The sequence below is a fragment of the Gracilinanus agilis genome, chromosome 1 (assembly GCF_016433145.1).
Source record: "Gracilinanus agilis isolate LMUSP501 chromosome 1, AgileGrace, whole genome shotgun sequence".
Lineage (NCBI taxonomy): Eukaryota > Metazoa > Chordata > Mammalia > Didelphimorphia > Didelphidae > Gracilinanus > Gracilinanus agilis.
This window is the reverse complement of record NC_058130.1, coordinates 123665367-123688168: the sequence shown is the minus strand read 5'-3', so window position 1 is coordinate 123688168 and position 22802 is coordinate 123665367. Positions and strand designations below refer to the sequence as shown.

At 35.6% G+C, this 22802-nt stretch overlaps 1 protein-coding gene across 1 annotated transcript in view; it reads left to right on the top strand.

Annotated features, from left to right (window-relative positions):
• Positions 1–22802, top strand: part of KDM4C (lysine demethylase 4C) — a 352306-nt gene that overhangs the window by 302454 nt on the left and 27050 nt on the right. The window contains exon 17 of the mRNA XM_044677228.1: positions 9957–10127. Within this exon, the coding sequence (XP_044533163.1) occupies positions 9957–10127 (171 nt within the window). The remainder of the gene's footprint in view (positions 1–9956; positions 10128–22802) is intronic.

Here is a 22802-nt window from a genome sequence, read left to right as displayed (position 1 = left end):
GGCAGGGATATACAAAATAGTAGAGGCAAATTGAAGGCAAAATTGTAAGACCAGATGAAATATCTATAGTATCAAAAATTGACCTAGACTAGAGAATAGACTTCGAAGAAACATGGATAGAATTCTAAGGAAAAAAATGTGGAAACAAAAAGGCTGAATGTTATATATTTTAGGAAACAACTTATTTAAATAACCCAGAAATTGTTAAACCAGTAACCAAACTACAGCTCAGTTGAATCCTTAGGCCATCGGTTGAAATGAACCCCATATTAAAGTCATCTAGAAATATAACTTCCCAGATGCCAGAATTCCCAATATGTTTTTTGTTTGAGGGATTTATTCTTTGGTTTGGAGTTCAAGAGATCCAGCATCTAATGAAAATGTCATGCCACTAAAAAGTAGAAAGCAATGCCCAATGTATTATTCATATACAATGCAGTGAGGTTTATTGAAGGACATGTTACAACCAGACCAATCAGAGAGATTGAGTAGAAGGAAAGAACAACTTGTCAGGTCCTTCTATGGTACATGCCCAGGATGAATACTCAATGGAATTTGAGACTGGCTAGTTCTTATATGAACATTTGTCTCTGATGTGGGTTTTCATTCTCAGTGGCCTTGAGGATACAGGAAACAGTAGATAAAATTTACAATTTGTGTTTTGGGCAATTCAGCCTTGACACCTTCAGCAACCCTTAAAGTGAATAACCAGAGATAGTGCTTAGAAGGAGCCAAGCACTCTCCACTGTATTCTCAAGGACCCTGGGAGTCTCATCTTTACCTACCATCTAGCTTTTGGCCAGTCTTGCTACTGATGATTGTCCTATCCATAAACTGGACCACCATAAACTGATTATATCTAGAAATAGCGAAGGCACTCAGGCCTGCACTCCTGGGGACCAGGAATCTTTATTTTCACACCAGTCGTTTATTTTGCTGCTACCAGGAATCTTCTCTGATTTATTCCACCATCCCAGCTTTCTACCTATTGCTTTAAGAACTATAATCAACTATAGTCAGTTTAGCCCAACTATTGCTCCTGAAAAGGGAATGGCATTTTGCCACCCTATTATTCTATTCATCATCTTTGTGACTTTTCACACCATAACTGTCTAACCTAGAATGTGATCTTTGACTACAGGGGAAAATGCCATTTTTGAATTTGTATCCCCAGTACTTGTCATAGTTTTTGAACATATAATAAGCGTTTTTCAGTCATTGTTATAACCTCATACACAAAAAGACTTTTATCTGGATAGGAGGCCTGTACTCAACAGTTTCTCATAATTAACCTAAATATGGCACCTTGGAAAAAGCAATGGGGTTGGGAGTGGTTGGAAATCTTAAATGGAAGAAAAAAGAGGAAAACTACGAATGTTTAATAGGCTAACTGAGAAGTAATAAACAATTGTAGATTACAATAATCATTTAAGGTGTACTGGCCAATAAAATGGTCGTGCTAGTTAAAAGAGAAAATATTACCAAAACAGATTATTTGCCATTGAATTCCACTAAGAATCATTTGAGATTGTTAATCATCAAGAAAAAAAATATTAGACTCAAGATTAATTAATCTAAAAATTTAAATAATTGCTTACAAGAAAAAAATGGATTTCAAAAAAATTTAATGACTTCTAAACTTCCCTTTTGAGAAAATAAGAGCTCTGCAAATTTTTGAAAAGCAGACAAAGAAGGCAAAATAGATAAAATGGCAAGAATGGATTAGATTAATGATCCTTTCATAAAAGTATGAAAGACTGTAGCTCCTTGCAAATTATACCTAATCAAAGGGTCAATGAGAAAAAATTTTGAACAAGTTCTTATTTGGGTATTGAAAAAAAATTTAAGAGAAAGAAGAAGAAACTTAGTATTGTTAATTTTTAGGCTTCCTAAATTTTTAGGCATTAAGTCATTCAAACATAGATACTTTAAACAGAAGTCTTGATACCAAAAACAGGGGGGTTAGTGTATTTGTGATATTGTGATGATCAAGTATGAATTGAGCACCTAGTATATGCTTGTCATTGTAGTAGGTACAAGGGATACAAATACAAACAATGAAACAATTTCAGTGAGCTTGCATTTTAAACAAAAAGTATATATAAACTATAAAACAGATAAATATATTACATATCTATGTCTGTCTCATCTGTCTGTGTCTCTCTCTACCTACCTACCTACCTACCTACCTACCTACCTACCTACCTACCTATCTACTTACTTACCTACTTAAGGTAGTTAAATACAAGGTAAATTTAAATATGAGGGAAGGAAGTTATGGTTGAGAAATGGAAAAAGGTTTGTACGAAAAATGTATCTCGAAAGGAACAGTGGAATTATGAGGCCTAAGTAAGGAGGAGGGATGCATTACAGACATAATAAATGGCTATAAATAAAGAAACAGAGATAGGAAATAGAGTGTCTTGAGTGAAGAACTAGTTGGGTTTTTTTTTTTTAATTATTTTTTATTTTTTTAAACCCTTAACTTCGGTGTATTGGCTCCTTGGTGGAAGAGGAGTGGTAAGGGTGGGCAATGGGGGTTAAGTGACTTGCCCAGGGTCACACAGATGGGAAGTGTCTGAGGCCAGATTTGAACCTAGGACCTCCTGTCTCTAGGCCTGGCTTTCAATCCACTGAACTACCCAGCTTCCCCAAGAACTAGTTTAACTAGTTTAACTCTATAGCAGAGTACAAGAAAAAAAGGGTTATTGTCCGGTGAGACTAGAAAGAGGTTTGAGGCTAACTCATATAGTGATTTAAAAACTAAGGAGAGAAGTTTAGGTTTTATTCAAAAGGCAAATGGAAACCCTTAAACTTGAATGGATAGGGGAATTACATGATCAGATCTGTGCATAATGAAAACTACTTTGTCAGCATATGAAAAATGGACCAGAGAAGCAAGAAAACTCGAGACGATGAAGCTAACCAGAAAGATATAGCAAAAATCTAGAGAAGAGATGGTGAGGTCCCAAATTTAAAGTGGTAACCAGCTGTGTGACTGAATAGGAAGTCATATGCAAGAGATGTTGGCAAGGTTTGGCAGCTAATTGGATGGGGGTGGGACAAGAAGTCCAAGGTAATCCTTTTGATAGAAGTATGCTCAGAAAAGGGATGAGCTTGGGGTAAAAACTAATAAATTCAATTTTATACAGGTAGTGTTTAAGATTTTCTTTAGTGCACCCAGTTTGAAATGTCCAATGATATTGTGAAGCTCAGGATTGTTAGGGTCATAAAATGCAAAGGAATGGATTAGGTTACCAGGGAAGGAAGGAAGGCTCAACACAGAATCTTAGGGAATATCCACAGTTAGTGGGAATGATTTGGGTGATGATTCAGTAAATGAACCTGAGAATAAGTAGTCAAATTGGAAGAAAGAGAACCAGGAGAGAGCAGTATCATAAAAATTCCAGAGAGGAGAGACTTTCTTTCCCTTTTTTCCTCCTTGACATCAAGTTGCTTCTTCTCAGGTCAATAACTCAAATGCAGAAGATGAGTCAAGAAGAATTTGAGCTTAGAAAAGACTGTCAAATTGGACAATTAAGAAATTACTGATAATTTTAGAAAGGGCAATTTCATTGAGTGATAAGGTCAACTAGGAAGGTAAGTGGAAAGGAAGAAAGTGGGATGAGATTGTTCCAAGCCGAGTGTGGTAGAATGGATTATAAAGCAAAACTAACAATTTATTATATTTAGTATATACTATATAACATAATAAATTTGAGGGTTTGAGGTTACATTTACTAGATTTCATTTGAATCAAAAAGACAGTAATAGAAATTATGATCTTAAAGGAATGTTAAAAAGATATTTTTTTCCCAGAGACAAGTAGGGAATTAACATTATGCCTGAAGGCACCCGAGATGATTAAATGATATCATAATTAAGTATATTTGTTTCAAATAACATTTTCTAAATGTATTCAGTTTTGCAGTAATATAATGCAGGTGTTTCTAAAAATCAAAATTGTGCAATAGAATCCACGTGGCTTAACTGGAAAATGGGGTTAGGGAAATAACACTTAAAAGCTTCCTTAGTGACATTTGGTCCTGAGGAAGGAGGGGGACAGAGAGAAGAAGAAGGAGATGGGGAGGGAGGGAGGATCTAATAAAAATGGTACCCCAGGTCCCAAACTGAGTTGCTAGGAACCAGAGACAACTTCTTCAGAAGCCTTCAAATCCAGGAATGGTAGAGTAGATTGGGGATAGAATACATGAGTACAGACGAAAACCAGCATCCTCTCCACCAGAAGATATACAATAAATATAACACTTTACCTTCAAAAGGATCTGACAGTTGCTTGTGGAAGAAGGAACAAAATCAGAAGTTTGTGAGCTATCAATTTTCTGCATTCTTCTCATTTCTTGGAATGAAATTATGCAAACATAAAATTCAAGTTATGCTTAAATTGTTCCACAGTATATCAATTACATTAGAACAAATTCAACTTTTTAAAAAGAAGCATTATTTTAGAAGGAACTGTAATTATTATTAGAAGACCCAGATGGCAAGACAATATTCATAGGTGATGTCAATATGCCTTCTTTAGACTTAGTTTTAAGGGATGTAAAAAAAAAAAGACATTAAGGATCTGGCCAAAATATTAGAAAAACTCATGTGATAAATGATGATGATGGAATATGGATCATAAGGCATATGCTTATTTTTTGAAATTTTGTTTAACTCCTTTTAAAAAACTGACCATTTGTTTAGGACATAAAAGTGATGCCATAAATAAGTATAAAAAAGACTTCATAAATGCTTCTATTGTAGATCACAATGTGATAAATTATCATTAATAGTAGAAATACAAATAGATGCCATAGGCTAAATAATATCCTAAAGAATGAGTGAGTCAAAGAATAAATCATAGACAAAAGAATTATTAAAGAAAGTAATAATGAGATGACATGCCAAAATTTATGGAATGCAGCTAAAGTAATCCTTACAGGGAAATTTATGTCTTTCTATACTTTTATTAACAAAAATGAGAAAGAAACAAACAATTAATAGAACATATCCAACTAAAAAACCTAGAAAAATCAACATGTTAATTCATAAATAAGCACAGAGTTATTTTGAAAAATAAAGAAAAGCTTTTCCAAAAACAAATTAGAAGTTGGTTTTCCAAAAAAAAAGACAAATGAAACTGACAAACCATTAGCTAATTTAATTAATTAAAAAGAGACACGTAAATTACTGAGATCTAGAAAGAAAAGGAAAAATTGCTGAAGAATAAAAGGAAACAAATTATTAGATTCTGATACCCAATCATATGCCAACAAATCTGAACATGAAATGGATGAAAACTTAAAAAATTGTAATTACCCAAATTGAAAAATAGAAAATAGAAAATAAATAATCTGACAACCTAATTTCAGAAGAAGAACCTAAGCAGGCAACATTAATGAACTTCTAAAGGAAAAAAATTTTTCTGGGCTAATTGGAGTAATAAATTATATCAATGTAACAATTATTCTGGGGTAGCGAGGTTCTACAATGGATAGAGCCAGTCTGGGCTGGGGTTAGGAAGACATATCTTCCTGCATTCAAATTTGGCCTCAGACATTAAGTAGCTTTGTGACTACAGGCAAATCACTCAATCCTTTTTGCTTCAGTTTCCTCATCTGCACAGTGAGCTAGAGCAGGAAATAGGAAACAACTCCAGTATTTTTGCTATGTTAACTCCAAATGGGGTCATAAAAATTGGACATGACTGCAAAATAGCAGTCTTCCCTCCAGGACTACTTACCAAAAATTACCAAATGGTAAGTAGTCCTAGAGAGCAGATAGCTAGTCCTTCTCAGGGTTCTAGGGGGTTTAACACAGAGAGGCTGTTGTTTCAGGTATTGCAATTCTTGAGCCTCATTAATGTCTCTCCAGATTTAATTTACTGAGCTGATATAGTAGGAGGGATAATTGGTGCATAAACATCCCTCTAAACACAAAATATCCCCTTGTACCCCAAATTTCCAGGAGAGAGTTCTTTTAAACATAGAACATTTGACGAATGGGTAAACTCATAATTCTAAGGTATTAAAATCCTTTTCTCTATTTTTGGAGTTCTCATGAAGTTCTCCTTAGGTGTGTAACATTTTGCTGGGTACCAGTGTTAAGGAACTCTGGCTTTCCTTTTTGCACCTAGTTTATGCTCAGTGTGACTCTCAGCTCCTGATGCAGATTAAGTTCTCCCACCTGGATTTAGCTACTACTTTAATGTCTGATTCTAAATTGACTTGTTGAGTTATACATAGTCAGACTGCCGGGTGGATATACCACTAGACTTGGGAGTCAGTAAGATCTAAATTCAAAGCCTGCCTTGGACACTTATTACTTTTATGGTCAAATTAAGTGGCATCTCACCTCTAAATCAGTTGCTCTATGATCCTAAATATAAAATATCATCCCATGACAAAATTAGAGGCAAATGGAAGGCTATAACTTTGATGCTTATGACTGAAAAATTTGTTGCCAGACATGAAGCATAGATCACAAAAATATGATTTCAATTATTTTATATTAAAATATTTTTATCAGAAATAAATATACCTAGAACTAATAGGAAAAAAGGGGCTTGAGGGAAAATTTGATTTATATTTTTAATAATCCTACTGGTCCATGGAAAGAACTGTTGAAATTGTCTTTCACATCAATGTATTTATGATTTTGGAAGTGTGTTTTGCATGACAGTAAAAAATTTTAAATTAAAATAAAAACAACCATTCCCCAATCAGTGAATGATATGAATAGGTAATTTTCAGAAGAAGAAATCAAAGCTATCAGTAGTCATACTAAAAAATGCTCTAAATCACTTGGTTAGATTAAAACAACTAGGAGGAGCCACCACACCTAGCTTACTATCTAATGTGACTGAACAGAAGATGATAAATCTCGAAGGGAATGGTTTTTTTCTGAGAGGTGGGGTATGATAATACAGCCAAAAGGGAAGTAGGTTTTGCATGACTTTGTATATATAGTTGATATTAGGTTGCTTGCCTTCAAAGTGGGTGGGGGAAGAACTGGAAGGAGGAATAGAATTTGGAACTCAAAATTTCAGAAAATGAATCTGAAAAATTTAAAAGTCTATGGGGACCGGGGGCAGCTGGGTAGCTCAGTGGATTGAGAGCCAGGCCTAGAGACAGGAGGTCCTAGGTTCAAATCCGGCCTCAGACACTTCCCAGCTGTGTGACCCTGGGCAAGTCACTTGACTCCCATTGCCTACCCTTGCCAATCTTCCACCTATAAGTCAATACACAGAAGTTAAGGGTTTAAAAAAAAAAAAGTCTATGGGGACTTCATACAAATCTAAATGCATTAGGTATTCCCTAATAGACAAGGATAACCAAAGGATAAGAACAGTTTTAAAAAAAAAGAGATTTGTCAGAACCACCTAAAAGATGTTTAAAATTGAGTCAGAAATTAAAGTGAAAATGATCTAAGTTATTACTTCATGCTCATTAAGCTATCAAAGATGTTTAAAGATGGGAAAAACTATATATGATATATTTGGGAAGACCAAGACCAGGTTCGGCAGTTCCTTGTTGTTAGAACAGTGACTTGGATCCATTTATTCTGGAATCAATTTGATTTTTCTATTCTGGAAAATAATTTGGAATTTTGCAAGAAAAGTTACCCATTTTTTACTTATGTTTTAATTCTAGGACCTCCCATACAGAGGAAGTAATTATTAGGCATCACACATCATCCCTTCCCCCCATGCTTATGTATGGAAGATACGTTCATAGCAGAAATACTTTTGCAATGAAAAACTACAATTAAAATATTGGAACAACAAAAGGAACCCCTACATTTATATTTATAAGAGCTTGAAATTCCCAACTCATTAAATACCTTCCCCACAAAGTCTTATCTCCTAGATCAGAAAGGACTTTCATCCTCAGACCTCAGGTGGCCCTTTGTTATGTACTTAAAAGTATATTATCTACTATGTAGCATTGTGTGTCATAGCTGTATATGCGAGTTTGTCTGTCTTCTATTAATAGATTATAAACTTGTTGAGAGTAAGAACAAGTTATGTAACTTCCTTTATCCCTAATACAATGCTTTCTGTATATCATAATGATTTTTTAAAAAAAATTGTAAGTATTCATACAAAATATCAAATTGATTTAGACTATATGGTTGCCATGATTTTTAAAATCCAAGTAGGGTCTGATTGATCTTTCTTAGTTTCATGGAATTTAGAGAAAAGATAATTTAATAAATCTAAAACTAAATTACCATCTGCTTTATCTGTATCTAAAGTAGATACATTCAGATTCAATAAATATCTAATGGGTAGCAGTTTTAATAAAGCATGTGCTGGGAAAGAGAACTGACCTAGAATGGATACAACAGCTACAATGTAATTCTTAGGTCAGTTTGAATATCTCCCAAAGAAGAACAACAGTTTGAAGCACATACTCGTAAATCATAAGGTTGAAGAACTGACATAGACGGTCTCAAAGTCATTGTTTTTTTTTGAAGTTTACAAATACAAAGGTTTCACATTTTTTAGGACATTTGTATATACTGGTGTTTATTATTGCATTTGGTGGTCTCCCCCCACCCCCATAATATTAGAGACATTCTAAAAGGGAAAAAGGAGGAAATTGGATAATTGGTTTGGCATCTGTCAACCAGTATCTTCAAGCTGTTTCAGTAAACATTTCTAATTCAAAACATTTGTTCTAAAAAAGATTTAAATCACTCTAGGCTTATTAACATCATCTTTTGTAGAAAAGTTTCAATATGCCCAGCTGCAGCCTGAGGCATATTGAATTTTACCTAGCCAACCCAGGAACCTAATATAGGAAATTAGAGCTCACATCCCCAGCTCAGGAAAGAAGTGAGGGATGGAGTTGGAGAGAAAGGACTCACTTGTCTTATGAACCTGATAAAGAAACCTTTGATTTCGTTCCTCCAAATGGTATAGGATCTATTGTAGATTGTAGGAGACATATTTGGGATGCTTTTGCTGGGGGATTGTGGGCATATTTTCCCAAGTTGTGTGTATTTTTCATCATATACTCTTCCAGTCTCCAATAGTTCTTTCCTGCTGCTTTGGGAATACTAATCCCAGAAACTGTCTTTTAGGTATGCTTCTTGCTTTTAATACTCCAAGCACCTTTAATTTCATGTCATATAGTAAGTAGTCAGTCTCTAGAGCTACTGAGGCTAGCCCTTAAGTAGCCTAGTCTTAGATAACAGATAATTTATCTGTCAACTCAAACTAAAAGCCTTTCTAGTTTAGTAAGACTTTTTAGGCCTTATATTTCAAAGGCATCAATAACCTTTGAATGCTCAAGATCATCTTCATATTATGGTGAAACATCAAAGTAGGATTTTTTGCAGAGGATAATTGTTATTATTTTTACTAATTATTAATTTCAATATAAAACTATTCTGGATTAAAGTTTTCCTTAGATCACAAAAGCTGTGTGCTTTCAACTCAGCTCTGTTGAACACCATAAAAAATCTCTTGAACTGGTTATATTGACACATATCTGTAATTTCTGTTTTGGGGAGGGTAAGGCTGGTGGATCATATAAGCTCTGGAATTCTAAGCTTCAGTGGAGTTAATGCTGATTGAGTATTTGCATTATCTGGCACCAAGATGGGAAGTCCCCAGGAATAGGTCAGGGCTAACCAGGATAACTAGGCTGCCTAAGGAAAGGCAAACTGGCTCAGGTAATAAACAGAGCAGATCACAACTTCCATACTGATCAGAAATCAGATTGTGAGTAGCTACAACACTTCTAGCCAGGATGAGATAGGAAGACAAAAGTCTCAAAAACCCCTCAAAATCCCTTGCCCATAGAAATAGATATTTTTAATGTAAGCTCCTTGACAGCAGGGACTATTTAATTTTTCTTTTTGTATTCTCTAGTGGTTTGCACAGTGCCTTGCAAGGTTTATTGATTGATTCTCTCCTTTTCTCCTCTTTATCCACATGAAAGAGATCCAAAACCTGTGAAAAGGCAATCACTGTTGGTCAGACTGTCATCTCAAAGCACCGGAACACACGATATTACAGCTGCAGAGTAATAGAGGTGACATCTCAAACCTTCTATGAAGTTGTTTTTGATGATGGCTCCTTCAGCAGAGATACTTTTCCTGAAGACATTGTGGTGAGTTATGTTTGTTCTATTGTGTACACGTGTGTGTGTGTGTGTGTGTGTGTGTGTGTGTGTGTGTGTGTGTGTGTGTGTGTGAGAGAGAGAGAGAGAGAGAGAGAGAGAGAGAGAGAATTTAGTTATTCCTCAGGAGGATTTATTTCTTTTGACCTTATTGAAAGATCTTTGACTTATTCAGTTTATGTTCATTATTTTCTACTGCAAAGAATTATGTTTTTCTATCAGTCTTCCCAGGTTTCTTATTCTAATTAGTATCCACTATTTCACTGAAAAAATTCAGACTAATCTTCCAAATTCCATTAGTTAAGTGAGAAATGTGCTCAGCCAAAAAAGTTTACACAGGAATTCACCTATTCTTTTCTTTAGAATGTTTAAATTTCTTAATTTTTCCTTTTGTAGTAGGGGATAAGCTTTTGTTTTTCTTTTCTGACAGCACATTTTTATCTATTCTGTGGAATATTATAGGGGAGATAAACAGCATGAAGGAAAAGTACTGTACCATTTATTTGGTTTCTCATTTGCAAAGCAGGCCATGATTTCCATCGTGTGTTCTACCTCCTCCCCTTTAAAAAAAATTTAAATGTTTGTGAATACATAGAATGTTTATTATAGAGGAATTAATTTACATTTTGGCAAGGCATTTATCAGAAGAATATTTGGAACAGAAGACCTTAACTAACATAAAATTGTATAACTGAAACCAAAATTTAATAGAGTGATCATTGTGATCATTTTTCTTTACAAGAAAAGTCACTTTTCTTGTAATCACAAAATTATAAGCCTCAGGAAGGGATGGGGGGAGATCTTTACTGGTGTTTTCATATTGTTTGTACATTAAAGTAGTTTCTTAATATTTCTTTAATAACACATTAGGAACAGCCGAATATTTAATGTGACCGTATATGATTGTACCTTCCTCTATGATTTGTCTCTCGAGGAATTTGAAATATTGATCTGTTCACTTTGCTGTGCTAACATTTCTAAGCCTTTTTAAGAATGACAAGTACATAAACACAAGTAACCTTATTTAAAAGATGGGAAAACAAACAACTCATATAGTATACTGTCATTCATTTGTATTTCTTTCCAAATCCTTAGACATGAGTTCCATTTTCACATGATCATAGCCTGTTGATGGGCAGCAAATTATTCTCTTTAATATTTTTTTATTATTTTTTAGAAAAATTTTCCATGGTTACATGATTCATGTTCTTGCACCCCACTCCCCACCCCCGCAGCTGACGTGCATTTCCACTGGTTTTAACATGTGTCATCAATCAAGACCTATTTCCATATTATTGATAGTTACATTGGTGTGGTTGTTTCGAGTCTACATCCCCAATCATGTCTGCATCAACCCATGTGTTCAAGCAGTTGTTTTTCTTCTGTGTTTCCTCTCCTGCAGTTCTTCCTCTGAATGTGGGTAGCGTTCTTTACCATAAATCTCTCAGAGCTGTCCTGTGTCATTGCATTGCTGCTAGTACAGAAGAAGTCCATTACATTCAATTTTACCACAGTGTATCAGTCTCTGTGTACAATGTTCTTCTGGCTCTGCTCTGCAATGTTTAGTTGCTAGCCAAACACAGCAATTTACTGCTCAGGGAACAAACATATTACAAAAACCAAAAAAAAAATAATGGCTTTTCTGTGGACCCTATGCATTGGAGACAACAATGCTATGGCAACAACAGAGAAAACACATAGAGAATGTTTCTGAGATGTTAGCCATGAATGATAGAGCAATGATGGGTTCCCTGAGGGAAAGAGCTTTGCCATTTTAAAGAAACTCACATTCTTTCTTGGATAAAATTTGGACTTTAGGAACTCCATTCATTTTGGTAAAGTATTTCACCTGAAGAATATTTATAATGGAAGACTTTTAAAATCAAAATAGAATTATATAATCGAAACCAAAACTTAAAACAGTCTTCAGTGTCATTTTATAATCCTCTTCTTTTGTAAACTCTAAAAACAATGCCATTTCTCATTACACAATTATCCCTAGCAGACTAACAGAGTATATAAGAATAAAGAGAGCCTCTGCCAAAACTATAATAATAATGAGACCCAAGTAACCAATGTTATGATAGAAGGGAGAGAGAGAGAGAATCTATATGGTGAGACTCTTCTAGCTCTCCCTTCGCGCCAAATATACACTGGGAGACTTCGAAGGGGTGTCACCCTGAAACCTAGATGGTCATGCTGCCCCACAGGAGTTGGGGGCTAGGCTTCCCTATAAGATGAGTTATGTGGTATTCCAATTCTATTCTGAATGAGGGCGGGGTTCATACAAACTTCCCCCGAAGTCAGTCAACTTCACAGTGGGTGGTCTGGCTCCAAGATGGAGGCAGCCAGACCAAACTGTGGTTCCCCTCTCCCTTGTTGTCTCTCAGGCACTCTGGAACTCTTTATCTGACTAAAGAATAGCTTTTATTATTCGCAATTTATGGGTTGTGGAAGGGGTGAAAGGCAGAGGGATTTTGGGGTGCCCTCTTCTCTATTTCTATGGGGTCTGTCACTTGGGTTCCCACTCCCAACCTTCTTCTCTCCCTCTTCTCCTTCAGTTTCAATTTCTATCCTTTTCTATAATTGTACCTTTGACTGAAAGGGGGTCTCTCAGCAAGGTTGGGTAATGGGGGAAGGGATCGCTCCCAAAAATGGAGTCCAAAAACTTAGCTAACTTGAGGATTGAAGTCTTGCTGGTTGAGATGTGATGTAATCTTTGGCCAGGGAATCAGGTTTTCAATGTCCAAAGAAAGATCCTCAGGAAGCCCTCAGGACTGGATTCCAGCTGAGATGTCCTCCTCCCAAAGACCTCTCCTCTCCTTCTTACTCTAGACACTCCCCTCCTCCTTCTTTCTCCTGAGAATTCCCTCTGGTCTCAACTGCCAGTTACTGTCACCATGTCAGCCACTCCTTCTCTGGCTCCTTTTGTCCCATCCCCCTTGCACAAATTCCACCCTTATAAGTGCCTTGCACATGAACTTAGTGAATTTAATTGAACTGCATAGTGAAGTAAAGCAAGAATTGGAAGAGGTAGGTTTGAATATTGCTTCTTTTTCTTATTGTCAGTGTGACCTTGAGCAAGTCACTAAGCTTTCTGAGCTACAGTTTTCTGTAAAAGGAATGCTCCCAGGAGTCCTTTCAAGCTCCAAAACCTATTATTTTTGGAAGCTTAATACAATGAGGCATATTGCATGATTGAGTGAAAGGTTATTTCTGGGAGGATACATTTAGGAGTTGAGATTTCAATCTCAAACTTACAGATTCTTCCTCTAGACTGTCCCTGAAGAAACTTTTTTTTTTTTTTTTCAAATTTTCTGTGTAATCCTAAAACTCCATGAAAATTATTCTTTTGGCTAACACTTTGGAGAAACATTCTGTGTTCTTTGAACTTCCTTCCATGAGTCTCTGCTTTCAAAAATCTTCATATGAAACTCCTTTTTTATTCTTATATAGCTAAACAGGACAGATGTTTGTCCATAAATAGAACCAGCAATAATTTATTTTAATGATAAGAAAACTTCAGATTATTATGGAGAGCAGAAGCTAGGGCTCAGGCTTTGAAGGGAAACATTTGCATGGTTTGGGAAAAGAAATAAAATATTTTGTGAGTGTTTAGACATTTTTGAAGAAATGTCTATTGTCATTTTTTCCTAAAAAACAATAAGTTAAGATAACTGTTCAGATTTTGCATTAATTGTGAGGGAGATAGAGGGAGAAGAGAAGGAGAGACAAGGGGACCCTGTGGCTCCTAATTACCATTTTTGTCAAATACAAACTCTACTGTTTGTTTTTCCCTTCATAACCTGACTCTAATATGTCTTTCCAGCTTTATTATACATAATTCCCCCATTACTCTTTAGTACAGCCAAACTACCTTTTATGTTGTACTTCATGCACAGTATTTCAGTCTCTCATCTCTTTGTGTTACCCTGGATATTCCCTATGTCTGAAATGTACTAGATTGTACTCTTTTGCCACTTCCATCTCTTAGAATCTATAATTACTTTCAAAGCTCACCTATAGTTTCATCTTATACATAAGAACTACCCTGATCCCTCTGCTGCTAGTACCAAGCATCAAGATTATCATTTATACATTTAGGGTGTGTTTATGTATATGTGTGTATCTGTGTGTATTGTAAGAGGGAGATTTTAGATATTTTATAGATATATATTTAAAGTGTGGCTGCCAGGAATCAACAATTCAAATTGATTCCGTAATTAAATTAGGAAGGTAAAAGGTAAGGAAATAAAGAGAAGGAGAGGCTAGTCCAGGCCTGCAGAGGCCTGGATGGAGAGAGATGGTTAAAAGGCTAAATAAATTAGACTACAAGCCACAAGGGTTAGCAATCAGATAGGCTAGAGCCTACTTAAGGTAGAGTCTTGGAAAAACGCCAACGTAGGCCAAGGAAGTCAGCCTAACTTACCCACATGACCATTCAGAGTAGAATCTGCCTGAGGTCTCATCTGAGATCCTTCAGCACCAAGTTCAAAGGGGGAACTCCCTTAGCAGCAAGTAACCAACCTACTTGAAGAGATAGTGTCTCTAGTCACTTCCTGTGGGTCCACCTCTAATTCAAGTGGACAAATGGCAGCCTCTACACTGATTTGGACTGCCCAAAGGGCAGTCCCTTGTTCTTGATTTGTTACTTATTGTCACGTATGGGTAACTCATCCCCCTCCCCACTAAAGGAGGTGGGGATGACATCATCTCGGGTAGGTTGAGTTTTGACTATGAATGGACTAGAGCTAATTCCATTAACTCAATATGTGTTCACACACATGCACATGTTTATGTCTATTTAATGGCATGCCTTTTGTCTGCCCTGATAAAATATGAGTTCCTTGAAGCCAGGGACTTTTTCATTTAGTACAGAAACTGACATATTATAGGAGCTGAATAATGTTGTTCACTAGATTGTATGTTGAGGGAATTGAAAGAAATTGTCCTCAGTAGAGTTTCGTTATGTAGAAATGGCATAAGTTGGACAGCAACCACCTAAAGTTTCCTAAATATATATATGCAAAAAATCTGTACTGAACATTTTATATACAAACAAAAAATATAAGACAGCCATGGGTCTCAAGAATCTTACATTCAAATGACACTTAGAGAGTCAGATCTTGTTTACATATTTTGGGTGCCTTTTTAGTAAATCCACCAGTGTTGTTGTTCTCTTCTGCCATTCATATTTCTAGCCTCATACTCTTGATTGCTTAGGCTGTCATAACAGTACCTATTGTGTGCTTAAAACAAAACTATAAAAGCAACATTCATATCAAACTTCAGTTACTTCAAACATTGGATAATTTTATAATAATCAAAATTTCTTAAATTTAAATTATTTGCCATTCATCAGCTAGAGTACAAACAAAACAATATCATACCACATATTTTTAACAAAATCAATAGAACCTTTGGGAAACTAGCAGTGCTTTTTACTGACTCCAAACAGCTCTTAAAAAAGACCCATCTTTTTAATCTCAGTATGTAATACCTTAATTTCTAAAGAATTAAAGTTGCATATCTCCCATAGGGAAATGGAATGATAGATAGTGGACTTACCTATGCTTTTCTAAATCCTTTGAAATTTATTCTCCTAATATCTTAAGGCATAAATTAGTCTATCTCTTGGTTCCCTCTCTTCTATCTCAGATTATATGATGGAGTGGCTATTTGTCCTCCAGGTTTCTACTCTCACTTCATCAGCAACCATTTCATCTTGCTTGATCAATCATTCAACAAGCATTTACTAATGTGACACACTTTATGCTGAAGATAAAAATAAAATAAATGAAACAATCCTATTTACATGTTTATATTTTATTGGTGATGACCACAAGTACATATGTAATTATATACTTTTTGTTCATGACTTGGACCTGAAGGAGCGCTGGACTTGGGGATCCTGAGGCCTTGGTGAGACTGTTCTTAAATCTTTCCCTTAGAATTCCACTTGGTGAGTGTAAAGACTGAATCTTCCTGACCTTCTCTTAAGGAACTTCCCTTTCAAAAGAGACTCTGTGACTGAAGCTTTTGCTTCATATGCCTCTGGGGCCTAGGCTCAAGGCTTGGCCTTTTTCCAATTGGGAACTAGTTAGATCTGCTTGGGTTGAAACAGGGACCTAAGCGAATTAGTTTGTCCAGTTAATTATCTTACCTTATCCTCTCTAAATTTCTTAATTTCTTTCTCTCCTCATTTGTAAATAAACTTCCATAAAAGTCATTTTGACTTGAGGTTATTCTTTAATTGGGAAGCGATAATTATTCAATCCCCTGGAGACCAAACCTTTCAACCTATCCAAAACCCCTTTTTACCCCTTACATTTACAAATACTTCCTTTTACTTCCCTGAACCCTAGGTTGAATGATGTGTCTTGGAGATAAGGGCCTAAGAGAAGTAGCCAAAACACAAGCACATAAACCAAAATCCAATATCCAGATGTTTTATTTCTGTCATCCAGAAATTGTCTAAAAAATTTCCTCTCAACAGAACACCTGCAGAATGTGTACATCAGTTCAGTTAAACTCAGCATGCCATCTGAAGCTGTCAGATGGAGTAATAAAAGATATATTGCTATATGATTCAGCTTGTCAGTCCAAGAAATTTCAGCATAGGAGCTGATGATTTTTTTTTTTTTTGTCTCCCGCTATTTCTCTGAAATAGAAGTGTCTCCACCTGAAAGAACTCAATAAGCATAGAAATACTAGGGTCCCTTTTTTAACCAGGAGACAAACCCAGATACCTTTAGTATGATTACACTGACACTAATGTGACTACTTCCTTTTAGTGCCAGCCCCAAGAGAGTATTCAGTGTGATGAGAATGTTGAAACCTGTGCTTCATCACTCTGTGACTAACTGCACATTAAATTCACCACTGGCCATGAGAAGAGCAGGGCCATTTAGAAATTCGACAGCAAGAGTTCATCACTGGAATTTTCACAGTGGCCTGCTGCAGTTTTCAATATCTGTTGAAATAGAAAAGAAGCACCTAGATGAACTAGGGCAAGACTGGAGCTGTGTTGAATTACTCTACGCTAGAACAAGAGCAAACTTCTAGGCTCTTCAAACAAATTGTCATTTTTGTTTGTGTTTTTGTGTGTGCCAAATATAGAATCAACTGCTAACTTTGAAATCCACCTCTTAACCAATTCTGTCGTCTTCTGTTATTACTGAAATTTGTACGGGAAAACTTTTAGTCCTTCTAGAGGCTTGTTATAACACTTTAAACTATGTGGATGAAAGAAAACATTGTAATGATTTGCTGAGAGAGAGAGAGAGAGTTATGCCTATAATTTCATTGGTGGTAAGGGAACTTCTACCATGACAACTATTCTGCAGTTACCTTAGCTTGTTTACATGTTATGTCCCCCCAGTAGATTGTAAGCTCCTTTGAAGGGTAGGGTCAGTTCTTCATTTTATCATTCAAACATACCTAGCCCTGTGTACTGTGTCCTGCACATTCGCAACTTTCACCCATATCCACCTTCACCCAAATCAATGTAGGGAACCTATCATGTAGATATTTCTCTCTCTATTAATAATCTGTAGCCTTAGAGAACTGCACTGAGACATTAGATGACTTGCCCAGAAGACAAAGACTTTTTGGGTGAAAAGTGGGGCTTGAAAACATACTATAGATTTAAATTTCTAGAATATATAGTCTTCCACCAAAATCCTGCTCTGATGACACTTTTTAAAGTCTATGCAAGTGAAAATAAATTGGCATATGTGTCCCCAAGATGAAAAAGCTTGGAATAAGGACCTGGTGATGAATGTATTTATTATATAAGGATAATCAGTCCAGCTAAGTACAGGAAGGCTCATCACCAAAAGATTTAGCACTGTAGGATGATTTTTTTTTCTTATTGACCACAGCCACATATTGAGGAATATGTTTAACAACTTATTTGTTGTTGCAGGCAAGAAATATCATTATCATACTGATAATCATGAATTTGTTGAAGTGTATAAAGAATATAGATTTAAATCCACATAGTACTTTTCACTCTTCAGACTACTTTCATAAATATTATCTAATTTTATCTTCAGAGTGCTATCTAGTAATAATAAAAAGAGATACTTCTAAAGAAATGAGCTATATATCATAAATATTTCAAGGCTGAATGCCTTGGCAGGGTTTTGGAATTTAAAAAAGTTCTATAATATCATAGATTTAGAGCTAGAACGATATCTAAATGTTTTGCAAAATCCTATTTTAAAAGTGAAAAAGTGAACCCCATGGAAATGACAAGATCAGGTCTTTTACTTCAAATCTAGTACTCTTTTCTACCAAACCTCCCTGCCTTAAACGATCTATAAGATCTATTCTTTTTTTTTTTTTTTTTTTTTAAATCCTTACCTTCCATCTTGGAGTCAATACTGTGTATTGGCTCCAAGGCAGAAGTGTGGTAGGGGATAGGCAATGAATGGGGGTCAAGTGACTTGCCCAGACCAGGTTTCATAAGATCTATTCTAACTTTAATCTTCTATACTTTTAAGAAAATTCTTGCCAACTGATCATTCAGCAAATAGTCATCACTACACTTCCAACTGATTATCCTTAGTGGTATATTTAAATCATAAAGGATCACAGTGCAGAGCAGTAAAAAAAATAACATTGGGCTTGAAATCAAAGGACTTGAGTTGGAATTTTGGCTTTGATACTATTTATATGACCATATTCCAATTAATTAACCTTCTTAGCTCTCAGTTTCCTCCTTTATGGATGCTGAGATACTGAACCCTCATTAGACACATTATGTTGGATATAGTATCTGTGCCTGATAGGCCATTTACATGCTCACATTGATTGCTTTGTTTCAGTACTATGGCTGTAAAGCTATGAATTCATCACTGGGTTTCCATAATTCTTAATCAAGAGTCCTTTCCTACTACAATTATTTACAGGAAATGCTGATAATTATTTCAGGAAAAATCTCATCACTGCCCTGATGACTTTATAGTTTAAAATGGTTGTCATTTGCAGTGTTCTTCACATTTATCTTTTCTTTTTTGGTCAATATATCTTTTTCATCCTTATTTAGGAATTATCTCATATTAATTGAGTTTGAAACAATATTTGTAGAAGACAAGTTCTTCCCATCTAAACATGAAGATTCTTCAATGTATAGAGCAGTGGTTCCCCAATTTTTTTGGCCTACCACCCCCTTTCCAGAAAAATATTACTTAGCCCCCTGGAAATTAAATTTTTTTTAATTTTAAAAGCAATTAATAGGAAAGATAAATGCACCTGTGGCCATCACTGCCCCCCTGGATCGCTGTACCGCCCACTTTGGGAATCACTGGTATAGAGTCTCATCTTTAATTCTTGGCAGTAAGACTTACTGTAATATATTAAATAAACAGTGGAATTAATTTCTAGAATTTTTTTCACCATATCCAAAGCAAGATTCAAACTCCTAGGACATTAAACCAAAATATTTCAAGCCTTTTTGTATATATGTTGTGGAGAATAAAAAGATGACAATTTCTATTCTCAAAGAGCTCATAGTTCAGGTGGGAAACAAACTAGCTAATGGAATAGCTTGGCGACCAGTGTCACTGGATCAAATTGTATATGGTGGAGAGTAAGGTAAGACATAAGAAGACTAGAATGGGAGGACCTAGGTTAGGAAGCGCTTTCAGTTTTAAACAAGATTTTGTATTTGATTCTGGAACTAATAGGGAGACATTGGAGTTTATTGAGTAGGCATGTGGCATAGTCAGACCTGTATTTTAGGAAAATCACTTAAGCTGTTGATCAGAGGATGGATTAGAGTGATGAGAGACTTGAGGCAGGCAGATCCTCCAGTAAGATATTACTGAAATCTAGTTTTGAGGTAATAAGGGCCTGCACCTGAGTGATGGCACTTTCAGAGGAGAGAAGGGAGCATACGTGATAGATGTTACAAAGTCATAAAACACTGATAGAACACTATTAGTAAAAAGTTGCCTCTTTGTTTCTGAAAGATGTTTAGGGTCATTAAAAGAGCTCTACAGTTTCCCATTTGTACCAAAACAGCCAAGTGGGTGAAGAATCCTTTTTATCCAGAGCATGATGTGCATTTAGATAAATGAACCATAGATTTGTACATATTAAGACAGAAAGTGTAAATAAATAAGTTGGGTTTATAGTTACACAGGAGGAGTAGATGAGGCTCTCTTTGCTTTGGTGTATAAACCATTCTTTGAAAATATTGTTATAAGTTGCTTTGAGAATCTGTATTAAATACTCAGGCCAAAGTACATTATAGTTTATTTACCAAATGCTACTCCACGACCACAAAGAAGCTTCAGAAGTTTCCTGACACATTTTTTCAGTCAAATAGAAGCAATTCCATTAATAGATTTTCTTTGAGCGATCTATTTCATCCTGCTATCATCCCTTTCCCATTATCAATGCCACTGTTCTTTAAAAAGAACATATATATATATATATATATATATATATATATATGTCTTTTGGTATCCTTTCTCATTACCTCTGCCCTTCTAATGTGACTCTTTCTCTCCCTTCTTTCTTTGCAACATTACTAAATCTTCCTTCTGAAAACACATTAGTGTTCTTTTAATTAACAAATCTAGTGACTATCTTTCAGTTCATATCCTTGACATCTCGCATTTACCATTCAACCCAGCAATGGTTCTAAAAACACACCTCTTTGGATTCTGAGATACTGCATTCTCTTGGGTCTCTGGTCCATCTCTATCTCTTTTAGTATTTCTCCATTCTCTTGATCTCTTGGTTGTTCCCCAAACTCCTATGTTCAGTTCTTTCCCCTTTCTCTAAGTAATTTCCCTTGGTAAACACATTCATTCTCATAATTCCAACTGTTATTTCTACATAGTTAATTCCCAAAATCATTCACTCTAGTCTTCTTATTTAACTCTAGTTGCCTATCTCCATTTAAGAGCTGGATTTTTCACTTCTGACTTCTAAGTCAAGACAGAGACAGAGAACACACCACTCAGGGGTTCACCATGTCCAAGATTTTTACTTTACTTCTTGTCCGTCTTCTTGTCAGCTGCCTTTGTTCCTCAAGCCCCACCTCTGGTCTTCTCCTATTTCTTGTCTAGTTCTTGAGCCGTAATCAATAGATTGCTTAACTTGGTGTCAAGAATACTTGAATTTAAATCCTGCCTCAGGTACTTATTAGATATGTGATCCTGAACAAGTCACTTAACTTCTGTCAATCCTCAGTTTTCTCATCTGTAAAATGGATGTGGTGGTTTCTAATCCCTTCTAGCTCTAATTCTGATGAATTCTGTCAATACTTCTGGGGGTCAGTATATTCCCCTAAAGCCCTTTTCTACCCTCTGACTTCCCTGGCTTTTAGGTTACCCTCTTGGTAACTTTCCAAACCAGTATATCCTTCCCTGGGCAATCATTCCATATTAGAAATTATTTGTTGAGACCCTTTGAATTTGTTTGACCTGAATTTCATATCCTCTCCAAGTTCCTACCATAGCTCTTTATCTTCATATAGTAGGCAGTTAATAAATATTTATAGAACTAGATTTAAATTATTTTCTTCTTGGCAATTTCTGTTATCACACACAGACTCAAATGTCACTAGTATACCTGCTGATGGTGTACGACATTTTTTAGTTTTTTGGTCAGAGCCTTCTCTACACTTTTGTATAATATGTTGCTGTCTACATCTGCTTGGGAGAGGCTTTTTAAAACATTTTTTTAAGAGTTTGAAGAGGTTTCAAAAACAAATCTTTTTGGCTTTGTTATTTTGCCTAGAGTTGGACCATGATGGAAATAGTGAGAATGAGAAAGCTGAACCTCATATTTTAGAAACATAAATATGTAATTCTGTGAAATTATACTCCTTTAATTAGTTTTGTGATATATTGATAGTCAGTATAGCATAGAACAGTGATGGGTGAACTATGGCCAGATGCTGCCCCCTGAAATGTATGTTCTATCCTGCTACTCGATATTTTTCCTAATCTGACGAATACAATGAGCAGGATACAATACAATGAAACTTTGAAAGAGTTGCCTTAGAAACAGATTGACAGACGAGCATTTCCTTTCCTTTGGCCCCCTCTTTAAAAAGTTTGCCCATCACTGGTATAGAAGACTCAATCAGTCATTCCTGTAACTGAATCATTTGTCTTTTCCTACATGGTGGCATACTGAAAATAGTAATAGGTTAGAACAGTCATCTTCAATCTTTTTTGATTGCATACCTATCAAAAATATCTTTCCTGGTGCTGATTTTCCCAATGGCACCCGCTTATCTCTTGTTGTTAGATAAATTTGTAATCGTCCTGCAAGGCTGTTACTGTGTTGAGGGCCTTACAGATATCACCATATGCACTTCCCCTTGGGGGCTAGGCTACTCATTTAGATTTTTCTTCACCTGCCTCTTGCTGAGCTATATGACTTTGAATAAGTTGCTTTTTTCGCACCTTTATTTTATATTTCTAAATTGCTACAACTGGATACTATATTATATTTATTATATGTATTTGTTTAAAATCTGCTTCAGTCATGGGATGTGCATGAGAGCTTAGAGATAAACAAATGCTCAATATTCTTTCTCTGTTTTGGGAGTGTTTAATGAATTGAGCTTTCATGAGCAAGTAGAGTTAGTAATAAGAATGGTTACAAGTAATTGGGTAAAGTTATAACACATGGTACATA